Source organism: Triplophysa dalaica, chromosome 2 (assembly GCF_015846415.1).
Source record: "Triplophysa dalaica isolate WHDGS20190420 chromosome 2, ASM1584641v1, whole genome shotgun sequence".
NCBI lineage: Eukaryota > Metazoa > Chordata > Actinopteri > Cypriniformes > Nemacheilidae > Triplophysa > Triplophysa dalaica.
Genome location: NC_079543.1, coordinates 3,321,132 through 3,345,798, shown reverse-complemented (window position 1 = coordinate 3,345,798; position 24,667 = coordinate 3,321,132). Strand labels below are relative to the sequence as shown.

The 24,667-nt window shown below is 37.7% G+C and overlaps 3 protein-coding genes across 5 annotated transcripts; all 3 read left to right on the top strand.

The window, feature by feature from the left end:
• Nucleotides 1–865: 865 nt before the first annotated feature.
• LOC130408775 (B-cell receptor CD22-like) lies at nucleotides 866–4,592 on the top strand. Its single transcript, XM_056732191.1, has 12 exons — nucleotides 866–953; nucleotides 1,040–1,232; nucleotides 1,468–1,524; nucleotides 1,696–2,025; nucleotides 2,191–2,436; nucleotides 2,661–2,918; nucleotides 3,084–3,341; nucleotides 3,435–3,698; nucleotides 3,784–3,880; nucleotides 3,966–4,011; nucleotides 4,145–4,225; nucleotides 4,312–4,592. Exons 3-12 carry the CDS (start codon nucleotides 1,476–1,478, stop codon nucleotides 4,405–4,407), a joined length of 1,725 nt encoding a protein of 574 aa, XP_056588169.1. The 5' UTR covers nucleotides 866–953; nucleotides 1,040–1,232; nucleotides 1,468–1,475; the 3' UTR covers nucleotides 4,408–4,592.
• Nucleotides 4,593–6,911: 2,319 nt separating this feature from the next.
• On the top strand, nucleotides 6,912–10,345 carry LOC130436141 (B-cell receptor CD22-like). Its single transcript, XM_056766992.1, has 12 exons — nucleotides 6,912–6,960; nucleotides 7,132–7,140; nucleotides 7,208–7,325; nucleotides 7,410–7,462; nucleotides 7,628–7,873; nucleotides 8,098–8,355; nucleotides 8,521–8,778; nucleotides 8,872–9,135; nucleotides 9,204–9,291; nucleotides 9,439–9,484; nucleotides 9,617–9,840; nucleotides 9,952–10,345. Exons 1-12 carry the CDS (start codon nucleotides 6,912–6,914, stop codon nucleotides 9,995–9,997), a joined length of 1,659 nt encoding a protein of 552 aa, XP_056622970.1. The 3' UTR covers nucleotides 9,998–10,345.
• A 1,022-nt stretch (nucleotides 10,346–11,367) lies between these two features.
• Nucleotides 11,368–24,484, top strand: LOC130408758 (sialoadhesin-like). Of its 3 annotated transcripts, XM_056732161.1 has the most exons (16): nucleotides 11,368–11,696; nucleotides 16,107–16,173; nucleotides 16,544–16,600; nucleotides 16,807–17,151; nucleotides 17,317–17,559; nucleotides 17,661–18,005; nucleotides 19,067–19,312; nucleotides 19,442–19,786; nucleotides 20,976–21,224; nucleotides 21,502–21,759; nucleotides 22,397–22,654; nucleotides 22,746–22,994; nucleotides 23,074–23,161; nucleotides 23,268–23,313; nucleotides 23,531–23,745; nucleotides 23,875–24,484. In XM_056732161.1, exons 2-16 carry the CDS (start codon nucleotides 16,167–16,169, stop codon nucleotides 23,906–23,908), a joined length of 2,985 nt encoding a protein of 994 aa, XP_056588139.1. In that variant the 5' UTR covers nucleotides 11,368–11,696; nucleotides 16,107–16,166; the 3' UTR covers nucleotides 23,909–24,484. The 3 variants fall into 3 exon arrangements, with proteins under 3 accessions (XP_056588139.1, XP_056588148.1, XP_056588156.1); XM_056732170.1 differs by lacking the exon at nucleotides 16,107–16,173; XM_056732178.1 differs by lacking the exons at nucleotides 11,368–11,696; nucleotides 16,107–16,173; nucleotides 16,544–16,600 and having other exon boundaries at nucleotides 17,031–17,151; nucleotides 17,283–17,559.
• Nucleotides 24,485–24,667: the final 183 nt, after the last annotated feature.

The following is a 24,667-nucleotide window of genomic DNA, read 5'->3' as shown; positions in this document are numbered from 1 at the left end:
TGACCAACATAAATTATTAATGTTTACACGTCTCGTTATTACAATACTGAACTGACATTTGATTAAAATAACACATACTTTTGTCCTCACCATAGACGTCCATTACAAGGAAGCAGCTTCGTGGCCTAATGTACCAAAACAATGGAATGTGTAACCAAATTATTAAGTTCATCTTTACCACTGATATCAAACATCAACATAATGACAGAAAAATCTGTGTTCTTAGTTGATCGCTGCATTGAACCACGTTAAGCTGCTTCATTATAATGAATTTCTAAGTGGGGTAATGTTGTGTCCTACAGTCAAAACTGTGCCTAATGTATTCATTTAACATGTGAAGTCATGATAGTCTTCTATAGGATAGCTTTAATGAACATGGGATCAAAATAGAGACAGTTGGATGATCCTGTGACCCAAACAATGTGTTGAAACGACACCTCTGGCCATTCTTTGGGTTGTTTGTTCAGTCTCAGATGCTGCACGGAGTCTCTGACCCAATACGACTCTGTTTTTATAGGTATCTTGCTCTGTTGAACACAAAAAGAGATTTTAATGCAGGCTAAACATGGTTAACATCATGCGTTTATAGTCAGGGGGAAAGGATTGTTTTCTCTCAGCTATGTCACGACACCGACGACTCTATGTCAGTAAAAGATCAATACTAACACATCAGTGCATGTCTTTGCTATTTAAAACAGATCTTGAACTCAAACAGGTGAAATGTAAACAGGTGTTATTTGTTCTTTTGCAGATTCTGACGTTGTTTGGCTAACACACAGTCATGTACTTGTGTTCAGGGTAGTTACGGTAAAGCCCCGGTCTCATCCTCAAACGTCACGACTCTGACTCACAATACAGAAAATGTGTCTGAATGAGGAAGTGACATCGACATCTTATTCGGAGTTAAATCCTGTAGCCCTGATCTCAGTGTTGGTCCTCAAGACTTGTAACAGGTTCTTATAAAGCTGTGAACTTTTCTTATGAGGATGTTTGTTGTGTGATTTTACATCTGGAGACATTTCATTCACTTTGTTTCTAGAGCTCCTCTCATGTTGGTCAGATGAAGAGAGCAAACGCTGAGAAAGAGGAAGACCCAAAATATTCATTGTATTTTAAGCTTCGCATTAAAGTATGGAAAACACATCAGTTAAATCAGTCCATCAGTTAAAAACAGCTCTTCATCTTCATTTCATTTCTTTTTTGTGTACTAACACAGACGGCATCACATCACGGTAAGACCATTTTTACATTGTTTTGAGTGAATCAATCTGTAAAGCTGTTAATGGAAAAGAACAGTAAACAAAAACAAACAAAATATTTGAACTCAATCAACAAAATATTTTGTTCATGATCATGACTGTAGTTGTTGAAGATGAAAAACAGACTAATGAAATGATGCAGAAATGAGTGTTTGTGAACATTTGCAGTTTGTTCATCTCATGTCAATTGTATGTTGTGTGATTGTAGAGGTTGCTATGGCGACATGTTTCACAATATCTCTGATGTTTCTGCTCATGACTGCTGGTAAGTGCAGATCACACTTCAGTCTTCACACTTATACACTCACTTTATACTTTGTGTCTTGACTTATGTTATGAGTGTTTGAATGATTTTCAGAAAGAAAAATAAATATTGATATAAACTTGCATGATGTTGTGTTATGCCTTCAATTGTTTCCTCATTTCTTTGTTTCAGATGTTGATGGTCAGCAGGTTTGGGGAGTGAATTATAATTCTTCGTATGTTTGTGCAGTAAGAGGCTCAACAGTGAGAATGTCCTGTATTTATCCTCCTGGTTATTGGATCACATCATCATACTGGACCAAAACAACACATCAACCTGTTTCAGTGTCACCAAACCTGTGTTCTGACACATATTACAGAGAAAAGGTTCAGTGTCACGCTAACAGCATCACTTTAACACATGTGACAGAAGCTGATAAAGGCGTTTACTACTCCATATTTACAAGCAGACTATACAGTGGAGAATGGAGAGGGACTCCTGGAGTTCAGCTTGATGTCACAGGTAGATCTACAGAATCATATTAACACACAGAGAACATGAGACATTAAATTGTGTAACTCTGATCTGATATAAATTTATAAAGTTGATGTTGTGATGATATTGATATATTTTATTCTGTATTATGATGATGATCACACAGAGAGTTTGTTGTTGTTTTGCTGTCAGACCTCCAGGTGGAGACACAACAGAGAGTGAAAGAGGGAGATTCAGTCACTCTTACATGTAAAACCACCTGCAGACTGACTGAAGAAACAACATTCATCTGGTACAGAAACACACAGACATTAACTGAACACACAGTGAATGAGTTTCATCTGCAGTCAGTCAGTCGTCATGATTCAGGAGTCTATAGATGTGCTATAAGAGGATCTGAACCTTTTGCGTATTCTGATGTTTATCTCAGTGTTGAATGTGAGTAAACACTGATTCATTAACATACAAAAGCAAAATTACTACATTCATGAAAAATGTGTATGAGATAACAAACATGACTGTTTAATAATCCAGTCTTTGAATATGCATGTCTAATCTTGAAGTATATATCAGATTGTGTCACCGTGAAACAGTTCAGAAATAGATCATTATATATAGCCAACAACTCCCTTTTGATTTCTATTTATATATTATTTTTCTAGATCCTCCAGAGAAAACCTCAGTGTCCATCAGTTCTTCTGGTGTAATAGTGGAGGGTGATTCAGTGAATCTGACCTGCAGCAGTGAGTCAAATCCACCTGTTCACACCTACAGCTGGTTTAAAGGAGGAAAATTTGTAGGATCTGGAAACATCTACAGCATCTCAAACATCAGATCGGATGACAGTGGAGAATACACGTGCTGGTCCAAAAATATACATGGAGGGAAATATTCAGAAGCTGTGATGCTGAATGTGATGTGTAAGTAACAGTGTTGTGGGTCTGACATGTTTTTGATGCTGTAAACTTATTGCTTTTGTGTGTTTTAGCATGTATGTGAAAATATGTGTGCCAGAACCAGTAACAAAGCGCAAACCCCTTTAAAATTCATAAAATGACGTACAATGGTTGTATAATCTTTACCAGTTGCACCAAGAAATGTTGTGGCATCCATCAGTTCTTCTGGTGTAATAGTGGAGGGTGATTCAGTGACTCTGACCTGCAGCAGTGAATCAAATCCACCTGTTCACATCTACAGCTGGTTTAAAGGAGGAAAACTTGTAGGATCTGGAAACATCTACAGAATCTCAAGCATCAGATCAGATCACAGTGGAGAATACAAGTGCAAGACCAGAAATAAACATGGAGAGAAATATTCAGAAGCTGTGAAGATGGATGTGATTTGTAAGTGACAGAAGCTCTGTTTGACAGTGATGTACATTGATATTGTGTATTTTACTGTTTATGCAAATGATAATGAAAATCTATCTGTTGTAGATGCACCAAGACATGTCAAAGTGTCCATCAGTTCTTCTGGTGTAATAGTGGAGGGTGATTCAGTGAATCTGACCTGCAGCAGTGAATCAAATCCACCTGTTCACATCTACAGCTGGTTTAAAGAGAATCAAACATCATCTGTTGGATCTGGAAAGACGTTCAGCATCACTAACATTAATTCTAGTCTCAGTGGATGGTTTTACTGTGTGGCTCAGAATAAACATGGATCTCAGAGATCAGCTGCTGTATCACTCACTGTAACAGGTTGCTGGTTCATTATTCACTCATGGTGTCGTCATTCAGTCATGGTGGTTGTAAATTGTTTTTTTCCATAAACATTTTATTGTAGGAGTTCAGGGTTCTGCTCTGTACACAGTTTCTGGTATTGTGGCAGGATGTGGAGGATTGTTCTTCATCATCATCATCTTCATCATCCTGTTTATTAAGTGAGTTTAGTATATTTTAAAAGATTGTTTTATTCATTGATTGTAATGCAGTTTATCACATTTATGAGGTTATTTTTCTCTTTAGGAAGAGGAGGACTGATAGTAGAGCAGAACACATGAATCAAACACAGGTGAACAAACACACATCTTCATCTCCAGCTGCTGTAGATTCTGCTTCATCTCATGAATCCTTCAGTGCTGATGTCACATTGAACTCTAAATCAAATATTGTTTATGAATAATGATGAACATCTTTCTCTATAGACGGCTGACTGGAGTGATAATACATACACAGCTCTGAATCCTGCGTCCAGAACATCTGCAGACATTTACAACACAATCAGAGTAAATCTGACAAACATTCATTCACAAACATTATTACACTCAAATTCACATGAAAACAAGATCTATTCTTCATGTTTCTTTCACAGTCGGATCAGTGCAGGGCTGCTGATGGCGTCTACACGACTCTTGAGCTTCAGTCCAGATCTTCTGAATATGATACAATAGCAGTAAACACACATTAAACTCTCTCTCGCTCTAACAGTGAGAGCTCTGTTCTGATTGCTATTGTTATTTGTTATTATTCGTTACTAATAGTTAACATGCAATGAACATACTTTATAATTGTCATGTTAAGATTTTTATTCATCTGACTTGTTAACATTTGATGTATAATTTAAGTAATTTAATAAAGCTTTTTTCTTTTGAAGAGTGTGTAGTTTTGATGGATCTGTGTAGCGATCAGAAAGTTCATTGAGTTGACTCAGAAGGTGCTGATGTTGTCTCTGTGGAGAATGGATGTTGTGATTTATCCACTAGAGGGCTTATGATCGTGTTTCAGAGATCTACACAGTAACACACATCTTAAACTGTCAAACTAACTTCCAGCTCTGCACAGTTTAGCTCCAACACACACCTGCTTGGCAGTTTCTAGTGATCCTGAAGATCTGGATGAGCTGAATCAGGTGTCTGATGAGGGTTGGAGCTAAACTATGCAGAACGCCGCCAGGAACTGAGTTGGACACCACGAGTTTACCTAAAAAAACTTTTGTGTTGTCAACGCAGCATACATTTTGGTTTATAAAATTTCCCTGATGTTTCTTTTGGTTTGGAAATTCATCCAGCTGATTTTATTGTTATAGACATGGTCGGCATAGCTGGGAATGGCCATTCAAACGTAATTTCCATTTATGTCGTGTGGGAAAACACTCCTGCGTGTAGACCTGGTCAGGTGCTTAATCTCAGCTCTTTGTATTGATTACGATTGATTTTTGCTTGATGCAGTGTCCAAAAATTGCTATTCAGTGTTCTGAATTTTTTAAATGTTAAAAAACCCTGACCTGAAGTTTTATACACGGCAAAAAAAACAGGCCGATGTGGTCCCGTCCCCCTGCACCGCAACTTCTAAAACATTTAATCTGAAAAAATCATTTTCATTCAATGCTTTGGTGATTTGGTAAGTTGTTTGTGGGACTGATAATTATCTTACACTCTTTCATAGAGTACATTTTGTAGTTATATCATAATAATTCTAAATCATAAATTATTTAAAGTGACCAACATAAATTATTAATGTTTACACGTCTCGTTATTACAATACTGAACTGACATTTGATTAAAATAACACATACTTTTGTCCTCACCATAGACGTCCATTACAAGGAAGCAGCTTCGTGGCCTAATGTACCAAAACAATGGAATGTGTAACCAAATTATTAAGTTCATCTTTACCACTGATATCAAACATCAACATAATGACAGAAAAATCTGTGTTCTTAGTTGATCGCTGCATTGAACCACGTTAAGCTGCTTCATTATAATGAATTTCTAAGTGGGGTAATGTTGTGTCCTACAGTCAAAACTGTGCGTAATGTATTCATTTAACATGTGAAGTCATGATAGTCTTCTATAGGATAGCTTTAATGAACATGGGATCAAAATAGAGACAGTTGGATGATCCTGTGACCCAAACAATGTGTTGAAACGACACCTCTGGCCATTCTTTGGGTTGTTTGTTCAGTCTCAGATGCTGCACGGAGTCTCTGACCCAATACGACTCTGTTTTTATAGGTATCTTGCTCTGTTGAACACAAAAAGAGATTTTAATGCAGGCTAAACATGGTTAACATCATGCGTTTATAGTCAGGGGGAAAGGATTGTTTTCTCTCAGCTATGTCACGACACCGACGACTCTATGTCAGTAAAAGATCAATACTAACACATCAGTGCATGTCTTTGCTATTTAAAACAGATCTTGAACTCAAACAGGTGAAATGTAAACAGGTGTTATTTGTTCTTTTGCAGATTCTGACGTTGTTTGGCTAACACACAGTCATGTACTTGTGTTCAGGGTAGTTACGGTAAAGCCCCGGTCTCATCCTCAAACGTCACGACTCTGACTCACAATACAGAAAATGTGTCTGAATGAGGAAGTGACATCGACATCTTATTCGGAGTTAAATCCTGTAGCCCTGATCTCAGTGTTGGTCCTCAAGACTTGTAACAGGTTCTTATAAAGCTGTGAACTTTTCTTATGAGGATGTTTGTTGTGTGATTTTACATCTGGAGACATTTCATTCACTTTGTTTCTAGAGCTCCTCTCATGTTGGTCAGATGAAGAGAGCAAACGCTGAGAAAGAGGAAGACCCAAAATATTCATTGTATTTTAAGCTTCGCATTAAAGTATGGAAAACACATCAGTTAAATCAGTCCATCAGTTAAAAACAGCTCTTCATCTTCATTTCATTTCTTTTTTGTGTACTAACACAGACGGCATCACATCACGGTAAGACCATTTTTACATTGTTTTGAGTGAATCAATCTGTAAAGCTGTTAATGGAAAAGAACAGTAAACAAAAACAAACAAAATATTTGAACTCAATCAACAAAATATTTTGTTCATGATCATGACTGTAGTTGTTGAAGATGAAAAACAGACTAATGAAATGATGCAGAAATGAGTGTTTGTGAACATTTGCAGTTTGTTCATCTCATGTCAATTGTATGTTGTGTGATTGTAGAGTTTGCTATGGCGACATGTTTCACAATATCTCTGATGTTTCTGCTCATGACTGCTGGTAAGTGCAGATCACACTTCAGTCTTCACACTTATACACTCACTTTATACTTTGTGTCTTGACTTATGTTATGAGTGTTTGAATGATTTTCAGAAAGAAAAATAAATATTGATATAAACTTGCATGATGTTGTGTTATGCCTTCAATTGTTTCCTCATTTCTTTGTTTCAGATGTTGATGGTCAGCAGGTTTGGGGAGTGAATTATAATTCTTCGTATGTTTGTGCAGTAAGAGGCTCAACAGTGAGAATGTCCTGTATTTATCCTCCTGGTTATTGGATCACATCATCATACTGGACCAAAACAACACATCAACCTGTTTCAGTGTCACCAAACCTGTGTTCTGACACATATTACAGAGAAAAGGTTCAGTGTCACACTAACAGCATCACTTTAACACATGTGAAAGAAAGCTGATAAAGGCGTTTACTACTCCATATTTACAAGCAGACTATACAGTGGAGAATGGAGAGGGACTCCTGGAGTTCAGCTTGATGTCACAGGTAGATCTACAGAATCATATTAACACACAGAGAACATGAGACATTAAATTGTGTAACTCTGATCTGATATAAATTTATAAAGTTGATGTTGTGATGATATTGATATATTTTATTCTGTATTATGATGATGATCACACAGAGAGTTTGTTGTTGTTTTGCTGTCAGACCTCCAGGTGGAGACACAACAGAGAGTGAAAGAGGGAGATTCAGTCACTCTTACATGTAAAACCACCTGCAGACTGACTGAAGAAACAACATTCATCTGGTACAGAAACACACAGACATTAACTGAACACACAGTGAATGAGTTTCATCTGCAGTCAGTCAGTCGTCATGATTCAGGAGTCTATAGATGTGCTATAAGAGGATCTGAACCTTTTGCGTATTCTGATGTTTATCTCAGTGTTGAATGTGAGTAAACACTGATTCATTAACATACAAAAGCAAAATTACTACATTTATGAAAAATGTGTATGAGATAACAAACATGACTGTTTAATAATCCAGTCTTTGAATATGCATGTCTAATCTTGAAGTATATATCAGATTGTGTCACCGTGAAACAGTTCAGAAATAGATCATTATATATAGCCAACAACTCCCTTTTGATTTCTATTTATATATTATTTTTCTAGATCCTCCAGAGAAAACCTCAGTGTCCATCAGTTCTTCTGGTGTAATAGTGGAGGGTGATTCAGTGAATCTGACCTGCAGCAGTGAGTCAAATCCACCTGTTCACACCTACAGCTGGTTTAAAGGAGGAAAATTTGTAGGATCTGGAAACATCTACAGCATCTCAAACATCAGATCGGATGACAGTGGAGAATACACGTGCTGGTCCAAATATATACATGGAGGGAAATATTCAGAAGCTGTGATGATGGATGTGATGTGTAAGTAACAGTGTTGTGGGTCTGACATGTTTTTGATGCTGTAAACGTATTGCTTTTGTGTGTTTTAGCATGTATGTGAAAATATGTGTGCCAGAACCAGTAACAAAGCGCAAACCCCTTTAAAATTCATAAAATGACGTACAATGGTTGTATAATCTTTTCCAGTTGCACCAAGAAATGTTGTGGCATCCATCAGTTCTTCTGGTGTAATAGTGGAGGGTGATTCAGTGACTCTGACCTGCAGCAGTGAATCAAATCCACCTGTTCACATCTACAACTGGTTTAAAGGAGAAAAGTTTGTAGGATTTGGAAACATCTACAGAATCTCAAGCATCAGATCAGATCACAGTGGAGAATACAAGTGCAAGACCAGAAATAAACATGGAGAGAAATATTCAGAAGCTGTGAAGATGGATGTGATTTGTAAGTGACAGAAGCTCTGTTTGACAGTGAAGTACATTGATATTGTGTATTTTACTGTTTATGCAAATGATAATGAAAATCTATCTGTTGTAGATGCACCAAGACATGTCAAAGTGTCCATCAGTTCTTCTGGTGTAATAGTGGAGGGTGATTCAGTGAATCTGACCTGCAGCAGTGAATCAAATCCACCTGTTCACATCTACAGCTGGTTTAAAGAGAATCAAACATCATCTGTTGGATCTGGACAGACGTTCAGCATCACTAACATTAATTCTAGTCTCAGTGGATGGTTTTACTGTGTGGCTCAGAATAAACATGGATCTCAGAGATCAGCTGCTGTATCACTCACTGTTAAAGGTATTTACAGTAAATATATAACATGTGTCATATTTTATGATGTGATCTTCATCAACATGTTGTTTTAGGAGTTCAGAGTTCTGCTGTAGTTTCTGGGATAGTGGCAGGATGTGGAGGATTGTTCATCATCATCACCTTCATCATCCTGTTTATATGGTGGGTGAATATTAAGTAATTGCTACACCGAGAACATAGAGGCATTTCTAGGCTGTATGTCATTACATACTAACCTGATCTGCATTATTAAATATGTAATTAACATATTTTCATTTTCTTTTCTTTCCTTTGTCTGTTTTTCTTTAGGAAGAAAAGAAGAGACGGTGGATCTGAAGTTAACGTTCAAAATCAGGCAAGTCAGCAAATTCACGCCAGAGTTACAATGTGTTTGTTTCTAATTGATCATTTTTATTGAAATTATTATTCAATAATATCTCACAGCACATTTATATAATGTGATTATTTTATTTGTTCAACACTTCAGGACAATCACTTTAGTGGATCAACAGGAGCAGCTTCAGCCAATGATGTTTCACTTTATTCACAAGTATCAGCCAATCAGAGAGAAGCCTCAGTGTTTGCTGATGCTGATGATGTTCAATATGCCAGTGTCCAATACATCAGAAACAAAGACGTGATGAATGAGGATAAAGAGGATGAATGCCAGTATATGAACTTTAAAATGAATCCTACGTCTGATCCTCACAGGTGAGAAACATTGAACTGTTCTTCACAGCTCTGTGTGTTAAAAACAAACACGTGATAATTACCTTCAGACAACAAAACATCTGAAATTACACATTCATATTTTGTATGCAGATGCGCTGATATGATCTACAGTTCAGTCAACTTTTCAACAGCCTGAAATAATTGACACAACAGAGAAACAGATCAGAAACTTGTTCAACTCTGGATTTTTTGCATTCCTCATAGACATTCATAGTTTAATAGCATCACACAGATTTAGCAGATTAAACCAAACATTAAGTAGACACATAGTCTACATTTACTGGCTCAAGTGCTGTCAAGTGTTTATGACAGATAAATAGCTTGTGTTTGTCAAAAAGCTTTCAATCTTCCTCTAAATGTTTCTTTTAATACAGTGTGACCACATTGTTAAAAAAACTAAATAAAATGTCGCCAGAAAGCCTTTTTCATTACGTTGTCTAATATTGACTGTAGTGTAATATTATAACTCAATATAATTCAACTTTCGTGTGCCAAGCTGGAGGTGGGAACTATCCAAAATCTGATTTTTCTAGAACATCAGCTTGAGCATCAGTCATCAATTTAGATTCAAATCAACTTTAATGTCATTATGCAGAGTACAAGTACAGAGCTAATGAAATGCAGTTAGAATCTAACCAGAAGTGCAAGAATATAGTGTTTTATATACATGAAAGTGCAGAGTAAGGTAAGCTATGATTTACAGAATGTACAGTGGAGTTGCTATATACAGTACTGAGCAGTCTGTGCAAAATATGAGTAGTGCAAATACATGTATGTTAAGCTTTTTACTCTTTCTATTATTCCATAAGGCTTCTCAAGTGCATTTTTATATCATATATATCTTAGTTTAAATATCTTAACTCTCCCATTTGTAAACTCAATTTCTGCTTTGCAACATGTTATTTATGAAAGTTCAGGAAGTGAGTGTATTGATGCCGATGTTGTTGAATGGAGAATGGATGTTGTGATGTGTTTTGTCCACTAGAGGTCTGATGATCGTGTTTCAGAGATCAACCATAAACACACATCTTAAAGGAACAGTTCACCCAAAAATGAAACCAGTTGTTGTAATGGCAGCATTGTCTCTGGTTGCTAACGTGTTCCTGGTGTTTCTTTCAATGTGGAAATTCATCTCTAATGATTTGAATCGCTCATACTGTCTGATGTTCAGATAAAATCATCATTATTCTGCTCTATCACTCTGAGCTTAACTGAAAGGAAGGTTTTGATTTAATCGGGATTAACTGCAGAAATTGCTGTCTGATTTGACATATTATTTTGTCATGATGTTTGTGGGGCTTGTGAGGTCTTTGGGCCTCCAAACCCTCAGACAGGATTCTTCAAACTTGCCAACCGAAGCTGCACACCAGGGTTTTCTTCTCATAGACATCCCGGAATCTTAAAACCCATGGTGAGAGATGAGCACTGGGGCGTAGCTCTTAACACACAAATGTGTTTGAAAGAGGAAGTGATACTTACATCTACAAACATCACATTATGATTCACATCTGAAGCTGCAGTTCTGATCTTCTGACTGCTGTCCTCAATGTTTTGTGACATGTTCTCCTATAAAGCTTTGACATGATGATGATGTTGGTTGTTATGTGATTTTCAATCTTAATACATTTAATTATTCATTCACTTTATTTCTTGAGTTCCGCTCATGTTGTTGAGATGAAGGACACAAACTCTCAGAAAGAGGAAGAGAATATTCATTAAGCGTCAATGAGCACTTATGTAAGTCTGAAAACCACCAGCAGTCCGTCAGTTAAAAACGGCTTCAAATCTTGTTCATTTCCTATATGTGCATTGACAGAGAGGCTCATCACAGCACGGTAAGATCATATTTTCATTGTTTTAAGAATTTAAATCAATCTGAGCTGTGACAGAGTGAACATTTGTTAAATCAATTTAAAATTAATATTGTAAAATAAGCTTGTTGAAATTATTACATGTGTTTACATTTTTTGTGATCATGACTGTAGTTGTTAAAGATTAAAATCATCCTCAATACACATCAGAGTGTGAATGAGATGTGAATTCTAAACAAACTAAATGAAATGATAAAGAAAGTAGTGTTTGTGATGTTCATATGTTTATCTCATGTCCATGGGCTTAAATCCCGGGGGGGGTTTCAATTCAATTAAACTCGCATTCTCTTGTCATAAATATGTTTTCCCATGAATCTGCTATATTAGCGATTAAAACGTTATTTAGCTAGTTAACGTTAGCTTTTTACATAGGACGTCACACACTGCATTAACACGCCGAAGCCATTTCCCATGCATTGTTTTATTTTAGGCGACCTTACTTGATGTGAACATTAACGCCACCGATCAGGTCCTTCAGGTCCCGTGTCACACACAGCCGCGCACATACCGGTTACAATTTTGTGACGTTGGCACTATATTATCGTCCACAAAAGGTGCACAGCTTTCATTCAGTTGGAGAAGGTCGTTTTCTAATCTTCACAACAGAGACAAAAAATATATAAATGGAAAAAAGCTTTTTTGTTCACTTGTATTACAGTCTGTGACAGTTCAGTTCAGTTATAATATGACTGCAAGTCTGCATGATAAACCTATAAACCTAATGCATATTGTTGCTTAGTGTCGTAGTAAGTACAATTTTGACTGTATTATTTGTGTCCCCCTTCAAAAATTGCTCTTGAGAAATTTAATGTGTATTGTCCCCCCCTACTGTTAAATGAATTTTACTCCCATGCTCATCTGGCCCACATCTTACACCCCATACTTTACTCATCGGGCCCACATCTTACACCCCATACTTTACTCATCTGGCCCACATCTTACTCCCCATACTTTACTCATCTGACCCACATCTTACTCCCCATACTTTACTCATCTGGCCCACATCTTACTCCCCATACTTTACTCATCTGGCCCACATCTTACTCCCCATACTTTACTCATCTGGCCCACATCTTACTCCCCATACTTTACTCATCTGGCCCACATCTTACTCCACATACTTTACTCATCTGACCCACATCTTACTCCCCATACTTTACTCATCTGACCCACATCTTACTCCCCATACTTTACTCATCTGGCCCACATCTTACTCCCCATACTTTACTCATCTGACCCACATCTTACTCCCCATACTTTACTCATCTGGCCCACACCTTACACCCCATACTTTACTCATCTGACCCACATCTTACACCCCATACTTTACTCATCTGACCCACATCTTACACCCCATACTTTACTCATCTGACCCACATCTTACACCCCATACTTTACTCATCTTGCCCACATCTTACACCCCATACTTTACTCATCTGGCCCACATCTTACTCCCCATACTTTACTCATCTGGCCCACATCTTACACCCCATACTTTACTCATCTGGCCCACACCTTACTCCCCATACTTTACTCATCTGGCCCACATCTTACTCCCCATACTTTACTCATCTGGCCCACATCTTACTCCCCATACTTTACTCATCTGACCCACAGCTTACACCCCATACTTTACTCATCTGGCCCACATCTTACACCCCATACTTTACTCATCTGGCCCACATCTTACTCCCCATACTTTACTCATCTGACCCACAGCTTACACCCCATACTTTACTCATCTGGCCCACACCTTACTCCCCATACTTTACTCATCTGACCCACACCTTACTCCCCATACTTTACTCATCTGGCCCACATCTTACTCCCCATACTTTACTCATCTGACCCACAGCTTACACCCCATACTTTACTCATCTGACCCACAGCTTACACCCCATACTTTACTCATCTGGCCCACACCTTACTCCCCATACTTTACTCATCTGGCCCACATCTTACTCCCCATACTTTACTCATCTGACCCACAGCTTACACCCCATACTTTACTCATCTGGCCCACACCTTACTCCCCATGCTTTACTCATCTGACCCACATCTTACACCCCATACTTTACTCATCTGACCCACATCTTACTCCCCATACTTTACTCATCTGGCCCACATCTTACACCCCATACTTTACTCATCTGGCCCACACCTTACTCCCCATACTTTACTCATCTGGCCCACATCTTACTCCCCATACTTTACTCATCTGGCCCACACCTTACTCCCCATACTTTACTCTTCCACATCTTACTCCCCATACTTTACTCATCTGGCCCACACCTTACTCCCCATACTTTACTCATCTGACCCACACCTTACTCCCCATACTTTACTCATCTGACCCACACCTTACTCCCCATACTTTACTCATCTGACCCACATCTTACTCCCCATACTTTACTCATCTGGCCCACATCTTACACCCCATACTTTACTCATCTGACCCACATCTTACTCCCCATACTTTACTCATCTGGCCCACATCTTACTCCCCATACTTTATTCATCTGGCCCACATCTTACACCCCATACTTTACTCATCTGACCCACAGCTTACACCCCATACTTTACTCATCTGGCCCACATCTTACACCCCATACTTTACTCATCTGGCCCACATCTTACTCCCCATACTTTACTCATCTGACCCACAGCTTACACCCCATACTTTACTCATCTGGCCCACACCTTACTCCCCATACTTTACTCATCTGACCCACACCTTACTCCCCATACTTTACTCATCTGGCCCACATCTTACTCCCCATACTTTACTCATCTGACCCACAGCTTACACCCCATACTTTACTCATCTGGCCCACACCTTACTCCCCATACTTTACTCATCTGGCCCACATCTTACTCCCCATACTTTACTCATCTGACCCACAGCTTACACCCCATACTTTACTCATCTGGCCCACACCTTACTCCCCATGCTTTACTCATCTGACCCACATCTTACACCCCATACTTTACTCATCTGACCCACATCTTACTCCCCATACTTTACTCATCTGGCCCACATCTTACACCCCATACTTTACTCATCTGGCCCACACCTTACTCCCCATACTTTACTCATCTGGCCCACATCTTACTCCCCATACTTTACTCATCTGGCCCACACCTTACTCCCCATACTTTACTCATCTGACCCACACCTTACTCCCCATACTTTACTCATCTGACCCACATCTTACTCCCCATACTTTACTCATCTGGCCCACATCTTACACCCCATACTTTACTCATCTGACCCACATCTTACTCCCCATACTTTACTCATCTGGCCCACATCTTACTCCCCATACTTTATTCATCTGGCCCACATCTTACACCCCATACTTTACTCATCTGACCCACATCTTACTCCCCATACTTTACTCATCTGACCCACACCAAACTCCCCATACTTTACTCATCTGACCCACATCTTACACCCCATACTTTACTCATCTGGCCCACACCTTACACCCCATACTTTACTCATCTGACCCACACCTTACTCCCCATACTTTACTCATCTGGCCCACATCTTACACCCCATACTTTACTCATCTGGCCCACATACGGCGTGGAATGATGGCACTTGTGCGGTCCGCTCCTGTTTGCCAGATTTTGGCCACAGGCATGCCAAAGCTATGCCACATGTCAAACATCAGAACAAATAAAGCAGAGCTGACCCAAATATAAACAACAGTTCATTTTAATTCTGAACCAGATTTATCCCCAAACCATTTCATAATTATTATAGTGATGATTGAGTTATTAGTGATGAACATCAGCTTTTTAAAATACAAAATATTTACCCAGAAAAAAACACAACAACTACAACCTGAAATACAACCCAGCTAACAAAAGTTTGTTGAACGTTAAAATAAAAACACTACAGTCCAGTATCACAAGTAAAAGTCATTTATACTGCTAAGAGACTTACTTTAATAATAATAGATAAATAAATCCTAGTGTTGAAGTCTATAAAAATACTGTACAAAACTGTTTGAAGAAAACGAAAGTAAGGAAAATGGTGCAGGACACACGAGAGCTCCATTATCACTACACAAGTGAACTAACAAACATTACGGACAACAACTAACAAGCATTGAAGCAAGTTTTGCTTTGTTTATCATGTGTGTAGTGTCTGGACTTTTGATCATCACTTTTTATGTTTCGCGTTTGCGGTCCGGCTCGCATGAGCAGCGGAGCGGTGATAACTCCTGCTGCTGTAGACTGTGAGCTCTGTCATCTCACGAAAACATGGAATATAAAACAACTCTGCATGACATAGTTTACACAGGACTGGCGGAAATGTGCATGGATCCTCCTTTATTCTTCATGTTATGTGGTTTACTTTGATAGGTGAACTGTCTTTCCCGCTTCCCAGCGTGACATCCGACGGGTTTTCCCAGATCGCATCACATGTCTGGTCAGTGATGGACCACGATATGGGCCTAATGTGTGTCTGTTGTTGAATCACAAGGAGACTTTCAGATTTGCGGAGACTGCGACCTCTGATTATTTTTGAGAAATAAGGTCGCATTGCATTTCCAAATTGTTCGACTCTAGAGCTCTGACTTGTATTACAGTCTGTGACAGTTCAGTTCAGTTATAATATGACTGCAAGTCTGCATGATGAACCTATGAACCTAATGCATATTGTCGCTTAAGTACAATTTTGACTGTATTATTTGTGTCCCCTTCAAAAAATGCTCTTGAGAAATTTTATGTGTATTGTCCCCCCCTACTGTTAAATGAGATTTACGCTCATGTCACATCTGTATGTTGTGTGATTGTAGAGTTTGCTATGGCGGCGTGTTTCACAATATCTCTGATGTTTCTGCTCATGACTGCTGGTAAGTACAGATCACACTTCAGTCTTCACACTTATACACTCACTTCATACATTCAGTCTTCAGTTCTCTCAAAAGAGCTTATGAACCATTCACTTCACTCTTTTGTCTTATTATATGAACTCTTTGTTTTTAAAATAAAATAAAAAAACATAAAGATGATATGCCAAGACATTTAAACACAAATATTTATCATTTCTGTGCTTCAGATGTTGATGGTTGGCGGGATTGGGGAGTGAATTACAATCCTTCTTATGTTTGTGCATTAAGAGGCTCAACAGTGAGAATGTCCTGTATTTATCCTCGTGGTTATTGGATCACATCATCATACTGGACCAAAACAACATATCAACCTGTTTCAGTGTCACCAAACCTGTGTTCTGACACATATTACAGAGAAAATGTTCAGTGTCGGAGTGAGAATACAGAGAATTACAGCATCACTTTAACACATGTGACAGAAGCTGATAAAGGCGTCTACTACTGGATATTTACAGAAAGTGGATACATTGGAGAATATAGAGGGACTCCTGGAGTTAAGCTTGATGTCACAGGTAGATCTACAGAATCATATTAACACACAGAGAACATGAGACATTATATTGTGTAACTCTGCTCTGATATAAATTTATAAAGTTGATGTTGTGATGATATTGATATATTTTATTCTGTGTTATGATGATAGACAAACAGAGAGTTTGTTGTTATTTTGCTGTCAGACCTCCAGGTGGAGACACAACAGAGAGTGAAAGAGGGAGATTCAGTCACTCTTACATGTAAAACCACCTGCAGACTGACTAAAGAAACAACATTCATCTGGTACAGAAATGGGCAGAGATTACCTGAAGGAAGATTTACAGTGAACTTGCCGTCAGTCAGTCATCATGATTCAGGACTCTATAGATGTGCTTTGAGAGAATATGAACATCTGTCCTCTGCGGGTGTTTATCTCAGTGTTGATTGTGAGTAAACACTGATTCAACAAACAGAAATCTTCGGTGGCAAAAGAATGCACAATTAAAGGTTAATGTAGATGAATTATTTAGTGATTTCTGTGTTTCAGATGTTGATGGTCAGCAGGTTTGGGGAGTGAATTACAATCCTTCATATGTTTGTGCATTAAGAGGCTCAACAGTGAGAATGTCCTGTGATTTAAAATATCCTCCTGACCATGTGGTCAATAAAACCTTCTGGACAAAAGCTGTTGTACCTGATGCATCATCACCTGACCTGTGTTTGAACCCAGAAAAAGGAAGAGTTCAGTGTCACAGTGAAAATAAAGACTCTAACAGCATCACTTTGACACATGTGACAGAGGCTGATAAACACGTCTACTACTGCAGATTTATAACAGACAGACCAGATGGAGTATGGACAGGAGTTCCTGGAGTTCAGCTTGATGTCACAGGTATTATATTACCACACAGAAGACATGAGTCATTATTACTTTGATGTGATGAATGCATAGTTGTGATGATTTTGACTAAAGCATTTCATTATGATTAGAGTGATCAGCCTGCTTGTTTCTAAACAGACACAGTGGACATTTAAGTAGTTTTATCAAACATGCCTTAAACAAAACCGTTGTGCATCTGGCGACAAAACAACGACACTGGATTATTTTAAATCAAGCAAGTTGTTTACATGAATCACACAGAATCCCAAAAAGAAATATCATAAAAGAGAAAGAAAACAAAGATGAATTTGACTGATTTCATAATAGATCTCTTCGAAAAACAACAATATTGTTGTTGGGAATTATTTTGGTCATGATAATCGTGTAATGGAAATCTGGCTGAAAGCCCAGTCCACAATTTATTCTGGATTAAGATAATATCAAGAACTATTGTGAGAATAGCCGATGATTATGTTTTCTGAGCTGTAGTATTTGCCCTGCGGCCGAATGTTTGACAGATTATACCTCTTGGGTTTATTCATTGTTCAAAGAGGTGGAGTTCCCAGACAATATATATCAGTGTGGATATCAGTGGCAACATTTTGTTTTAAGATGCACACACCAGTTATGTTTTTGTAAGGCATAATTGTATACTTAAATGTCCTAGTTTAACAAAGGCCTTGTCCCAGTTTAATCTAATCCCAGTCAAGAATATAAAAAGATATCCTGACTCTTCTGTAATGCCAGTTTAATGGAGGCATGTTTCAAAAAGCACACACATCAATCCTAAAAGTAAACCACATGTCCTCAGCGGTTAATGTCGTCTGAAGCAAGGCGATGAATTTGTTTATAAAAATGTCAAAGAACCAGGGTATTATATATTACAATTCTGTGTTCATCATAAGAAAATGTTAAACACGCCTGGGATGGCAGCAGGGTGAGTAAATTATAAAAGAAATTTTTGATTGAACTTTGATTTTATTGTCCTGTTTATGAATTGTAAAATGTGCATTTGATAATATTTACCGCAGCTTCATTATTTTAAAAAGAGTTTGTTGTTGTTTTGCTGTCAGACCTCCAGGTGGAGACACAACAGAGAGTGAAAGAGGGAGATTCAGTCACTCTTACATGTAAAACCACCTGCAGACTGACTGAAGAAACAACATTCATCTGGTACAGAAACACACACACATTAACTGAACACACAGTGAATAAGTTTCATCTACAGTCAGTCAGTCATCATCATTCAGGAGTCTATAGATGTGCTATAAGAGGATCTGAACATCTGTCCTCTCCTGGTGTTAATCTCCTTGTTGAAAGTGAGTAAACACTGATTCATTAACCTTAGTCAATATCGCAGACCATTTCAGACTTAGAATTTGTTAGAATTTGTAAACTTGGGTGCAAATGAGTTTTTTTGATGACATTTCCTGTATTCTGTGTTTCAGAGGTTGATGGTCAGAAGGATTGGGGAGTGAATTACAATCCTTCATATGTTTGTGCATTAAGAGGCTCAACAGTGAGAATGTCCTGTGATTTAAAATATCCTTCTGGCCATGTGGTCAAAGAAGCCTTCTGGACAAAAGCTGTTTACACTGGTGAAGAAAATCCAAACCTGTGTTTGAAACCAACAGACAGAAGACGTGATTGTCGAAGTGTAAAGAAAGACACTCACAGCATCACTCTGACAAATGTGACAGAAGCTGATAAACACGTCTACTACTGCAGATTTACAACAAACCATCAAGGTGGAAAATGGACAGGAGTTCCTGGAGTTCAGCTTGATGTCACAGGTAGATCTACAGAATCATATTACAGTTTTTCTCCATTGCTAACACACAATTCATGAAACAATTCACCATTTTCTGAAAACTATAAACACATTCTCAGAACAAACAATACACCAACTAGGACAAACCCCACACAAAAACAGCCTCATTTTACAAAGGTTTGACCCTGTTCTCATTCAGAAGACTCAAATACACAATATAATGAACTGAAGTGTCAAGATGTAAACTCAAATAGCAAACATTTATCCATCAGTAAACATTCAGTGGCACAACTGATGACAGACCAATCAGAATCTCAGGATAATATCAATAGGAGCACATCCTAGAATCATCATACTGGGCTTTATACTACTTACATAACATACAGTATAATTACAGTTCACTTTATGTGAGATACATTTCTCTATTCTGTATCCAGTAAACTGTAGCACGTGTGTAGCCTCAAATTTGTGATTGTCAAAGTTTAGAAATGTGTATTTGTTGTCTTTTTACCTGTTGCTTATTTTTGCAGAAAGCAGTATACTTTTACGAAATTGGGAGGATGCAATATTCTTTACATTGCCTCCCATTGACAAATCGCTTCACTATATTGTTTCCTTTCTCTTCTCTGTAAGTCGCTTTGGATAAAAGCATCTGCTAAATGCCTGAATGTAAATGTTATTTGTGCATTTGAATACTCTATTGTGTTGCATGACAAGTTCATATTGTTCTTTAGTTTTGGAACAGTTCTTGTCTTTTAAGATCATCTTCATCTACATTACAGTAATTAAATGTTTTCCTTAAGCTCATTCTTGCATTTTGCTTTATCTGCACTCCTTTATGTTGTATATTCGTATAAACTCTAAGCTGTCAAATGCTGGGTGTTATTGAGGGCTTGTGTCTGGTGGAAAAGTTCGTTTTTCAGCAAGTTTGAAAGGTTTTGTGAAAAGAGCTTCATTTTGACCTGAAAATAGGATGTTTGGGGAATTGTGGGAGATGTTATGGATTTGTGTTTACTGTATTGGGAATACCAGACATAATTTCAAGAAATGTGTTTAAGCAATCGAGGAAAAACACAGAGGACATGAGACATTATATTGTGTAACTCTGATCTGATATATATAGATAGAGTTGATGTTCTGATGATATTGATATATTTTATTCTGTATTATGATGATGATCACACAGAGAGTTTGTTGTTGTTTGCTGTCAGACCTCCAGGTGGAGACACAACAGAGAGTGAAAGAGGGAGATTCAGTCACTCTTACATGTAAAACCACCTGCAGACTGACTGAAGAAACAACATTCATCTGGTACAGAAACACACAGACATTAACTGAACACACAGTGAATGAGTTTCATCTGCAGTCAGTCAGTCGTCATGATTCAGGATTCTATAGATGTGCTGCTGGAAGAGTATCTGAACATCTGTGCTCTCCTGGTGTTCATCTCAATGTAGAATGTGAGTTATACATTACTATACAAGATCAAACATTTCACACATTTAGATTTCTGAATGTTGTATGAATAAAAATATATCATAGAGAACCAGGTTACTACGTTTATGCCAAATATTGATGAAATAACAAACATGACTGTTTAATAATCCAATCTACGAATAGAAATGTTTTATCGTGACAATTTAATATCAGATTGTTTCACCATGCAACAGTTCAGAAATAGATCTTTATATATGGAACAATTCTCTATTGATTTCTATTTACATATTCATTTTTTAGATCCTCCAGAGAAAACCTCAGTGTCCATCAGTTCTTCTGGTGTCATAGTGGAGGGTGATTCAGTGAATCTGACCTGCAGCAGTGAATCAAATCCACCTGTTCACACCTACAGCTGGTTTAAAGGAGAAAAGTTTGTAGGATCTGGAAACATCTACAGAATCTCAAGTATCAGATCAGATCACAGTGGAGAATACAAGTGCAAGGTCAACAATAAACATGGAGAGAAATATTCAGAAGCTGCGACGCTGAATGTGATGTGTAAGCAACAGTGTTGTCTCACGGTCACAAACTCGTCAGTCTTGGTCACTGCCAGAGGCTCAATGTAATGCTCAGATGGATACCCCTACAGCTCATTGCTAAAACATTATTTGATCTGGTCCCCTTAGACTATGAGAATTAAATGAATATTTCTAACCAGAGGTCATGACCACCCCATTGAGATAAATAGACCAATCTTACTTTCTCTTATGGTAGCTTTATACAATCATGCCATAGTTTCCTACACTTAGATAAAATATTATTACAATAACCACAGGTTTGACACTTATCCTATTTAGATAGGTTATACAACATTTCTGTAGTCCTAAACGGAAACATTAGCCCCTACGGTCTAAATAAACTTAAACTAGTGCCAAGTAGTTAGCCGGATCTCTGAAATCTCGGCTGGGGTGCCAGAATGCTCCAGCAAATACAGGATTTTAGTCCCTCACTAACCTGAACGTAGATTTGCTGTAACAATGGATATAGCCTGATCTATAGAGTTGATAAACTCAATAATGCAGAACAAATTAAAATATGTCAATTTATTAGTGAGATAAATGTTTCTTGACAATTTCACTACCAAACAAACAAAATGGGTGTGATGTTTGTATTATAGATTTTTTGTCTGTTGTAGATGCACCACAGAATGTCTCAGTGTCCATCAGTTCTTCTGGTGTAATAGTGGAAGGTGATTCAGTGACTCTGACCTGCAGCAGTGAATCAAATCCACCTGTTCACATCTACAGCTGGTTTAAAGGAGGAAAACTTGTAGAATCTGGAAACATCTACAGAATCTCAAGTATCAGATCAGATCACAGTGGAAAATACAAGTGCAAGACCAGAAATAAACATGGAGTGAAATATTCAGAAGCTGTGATGCTGAATGTGATGTGTAAGCAACAGTAGCTCTGTGACGGTGAAGTACATTGATATTGTGTATTTTACTGTTTATGCAAATGATAATGAAAATCTATGTGTTGTAGATGCACCGAGGAATGTCTCAGTGTCCATCAGTTCTTCTGGTGTAATAGTGGAGGGTGATTCAGTGAATCTGACCTGCAGCAGTGAATCAAATCCACCTGTTCACAACTACAGCTGGTATAAAGAGAATCAAACATCATCTGTTGGATCTGGAGAGACGTTCAGACCTCTAGAGAGTGGAAAGTTTTACTGTGTGGCTCAGAATAAACATGGATCTCAGAGATCAGCTGCTGTATCACTCACTGATAAAGGTATTTACATTATTATTTACATTAATGGTAAATAATGTGTCATTTTTATGATGTGATCTTCATCAACATGTTGTTTTAGGAGTTCAGAGTCCTTCTGTAGTTTCTGGGATTGTAGCAGGATGTGGAGGATTGTTCTTCATCATCATCTTCATCATCATTTTTATATGGTAAGTATTGTGAATGATGATATGAATAAATATCTTCAATGAAAGTGTCTGTTCCTCATTTTGCAATCATGTCTTTTCATACATTTATAATTTTGATGTTTTTCAGGAAAAAATGGAAAGATGGTGGATCTGAAGTTAACAGTCAACATCAGGTAAACCAGCTTATACACACCAGAGTTACAGTGTGTTTGTTTCCTCACGTGACTCATTTGATTTCAATGACGAGTTTATTAAAGTACTGAACTTATTTTGGAGAGTTGAAGTCTGTCAATCACATAAACACTGTATACTTCAATTTTATTTAATTATGTTGATGGCTGAAATGTTTCTCTCATTATATTCTGATCGTTTTATTTATGAACACTTCAGGACAATCACTTTAGTGGATCAGCAGGAGCAGCTTCAGCCAATGATGTTCCACTTTATTCACTAGTATCAGCCAATCAGAGGGAAGACTCAGTGTCTGCTGATGATGTTCAATATACCAGTGTCAAATACATCAGAAATAAAGAGATCAGTGAAAAGGAACAGGAGGAGTGTCAGTATATGAACTTCAAATTGAATCCTGCGTCTGATCCTGACTGGTAATAAACTTTGAACTGTTCTTCACAGCTCTGTGTGTTAAACACTGGAATGAACGAGTGTCAAATCCAAATATTAAAGTCTATAATAGATATATCTCATAAATGTATTCTTGGTTCATTTTCCCCCAGTTCGACTGATGTGATCTACAGTTCAGTTAAATGATCAACATGTCCTCAATCTCAAACATGTGACCGATAACAAGACTCACTATCAACAGAACCAGTTCAAACTCTGGAGTCTTCTGTTGAATTGAAATCTCTTTATTTTTACAAGAACTTAATTCACATTTACATTAAATACTTTCAGTATTGTTTTTTATGTAGCTTGTTATAATCCTAATTTAAAGATTTTTTTTTGCAGTTTTCAAAATAATTGTTATTATTTAAATAGCATTGTAACAGATTTATAACTATAAATGTATTTGTCAAAGATATTTTAGTCTTTCTGCTACAATGTAAATGTACAGCATTTTCTTTTACAGTGTGCACATATTACTTAATAAATAAAATCTGAACATTGCATGATCTCATGGTCCAATTTAACAAGGGGACCAAAATATATTTGCAGTTCTGCTCTGTTCTGTAGCCAAACTCTGTGTTTCCCAATGCTGTCTATGTAATTCAAGCCTCAAACCGACTCTAAAACAAGAGTGAAGTGATTTGTTTTAAATGTGAAACAGGTGTATTGCATTTTGAGCCACTAGAGGCGCTGTGTGTGTGTCAGACATGAGAGCACGGTTTTGATTTCCTCGGGTTGCTGATTTCAGGACGCCATATGCTTTGTGGTTTGAATTTGCATTAAACGCAGTGAATGATTCTTGAAGTAGTTTCATAGCGTGTTTAAGTGTTTATTTTACACGCTTTCATGTTGAAGGTTTAGAAGTTTTGATGTTAACTGTGTGACAAAATGAGAAGCACAGTT

Bases quoted from the DNA above. Each gene is read 5' to 3' on its own strand.
- LOC130408775 (XM_056732191.1), top strand. From the start codon at position 1,476: ATGGCGACATGTTTCACAATATCTCTGATGTTTCTGCTCATGACTGCT. The intron at 2,437-2,660 runs GTGAGTAAACAC...TTATTTTTCTAG, and splicing joins TGTTTATCTCAGTGTTGAAT to ATCCTCCAGAGAAAACCTCA. The intron at 3,881-3,965 runs GTGAGTTTAGTA...TTTTCTCTTTAG, and splicing joins TTCATCATCCTGTTTATTAA to GAAGAGGAGGACTGATAGTA.
- LOC130436141 (XM_056766992.1), top strand. From the start codon at position 6,912: ATGGCGACATGTTTCACAATATCTCTGATGTTTCTGCTCATGACTGCT. The intron at 7,874-8,097 runs GTGAGTAAACAC...TTATTTTTCTAG, and splicing joins TGTTTATCTCAGTGTTGAAT to ATCCTCCAGAGAAAACCTCA. The intron at 8,356-8,520 runs GTAAGTAACAGT...AATCTTTTCCAG, and splicing joins TGTGATGATGGATGTGATGT to TTGCACCAAGAAATGTTGTG.
- LOC130408758 (XM_056732161.1), top strand. The intron at 21,225-21,501 runs GTGAGTTATACA...TTCATTTTTTAG, and splicing joins TGTTCATCTCAATGTAGAAT to ATCCTCCAGAGAAAACCTCA. The intron at 23,162-23,267 runs GTAAGTATTGTG...GATGTTTTTCAG, and splicing joins TTCATCATCATTTTTATATG to GAAAAAATGGAAAGATGGTG.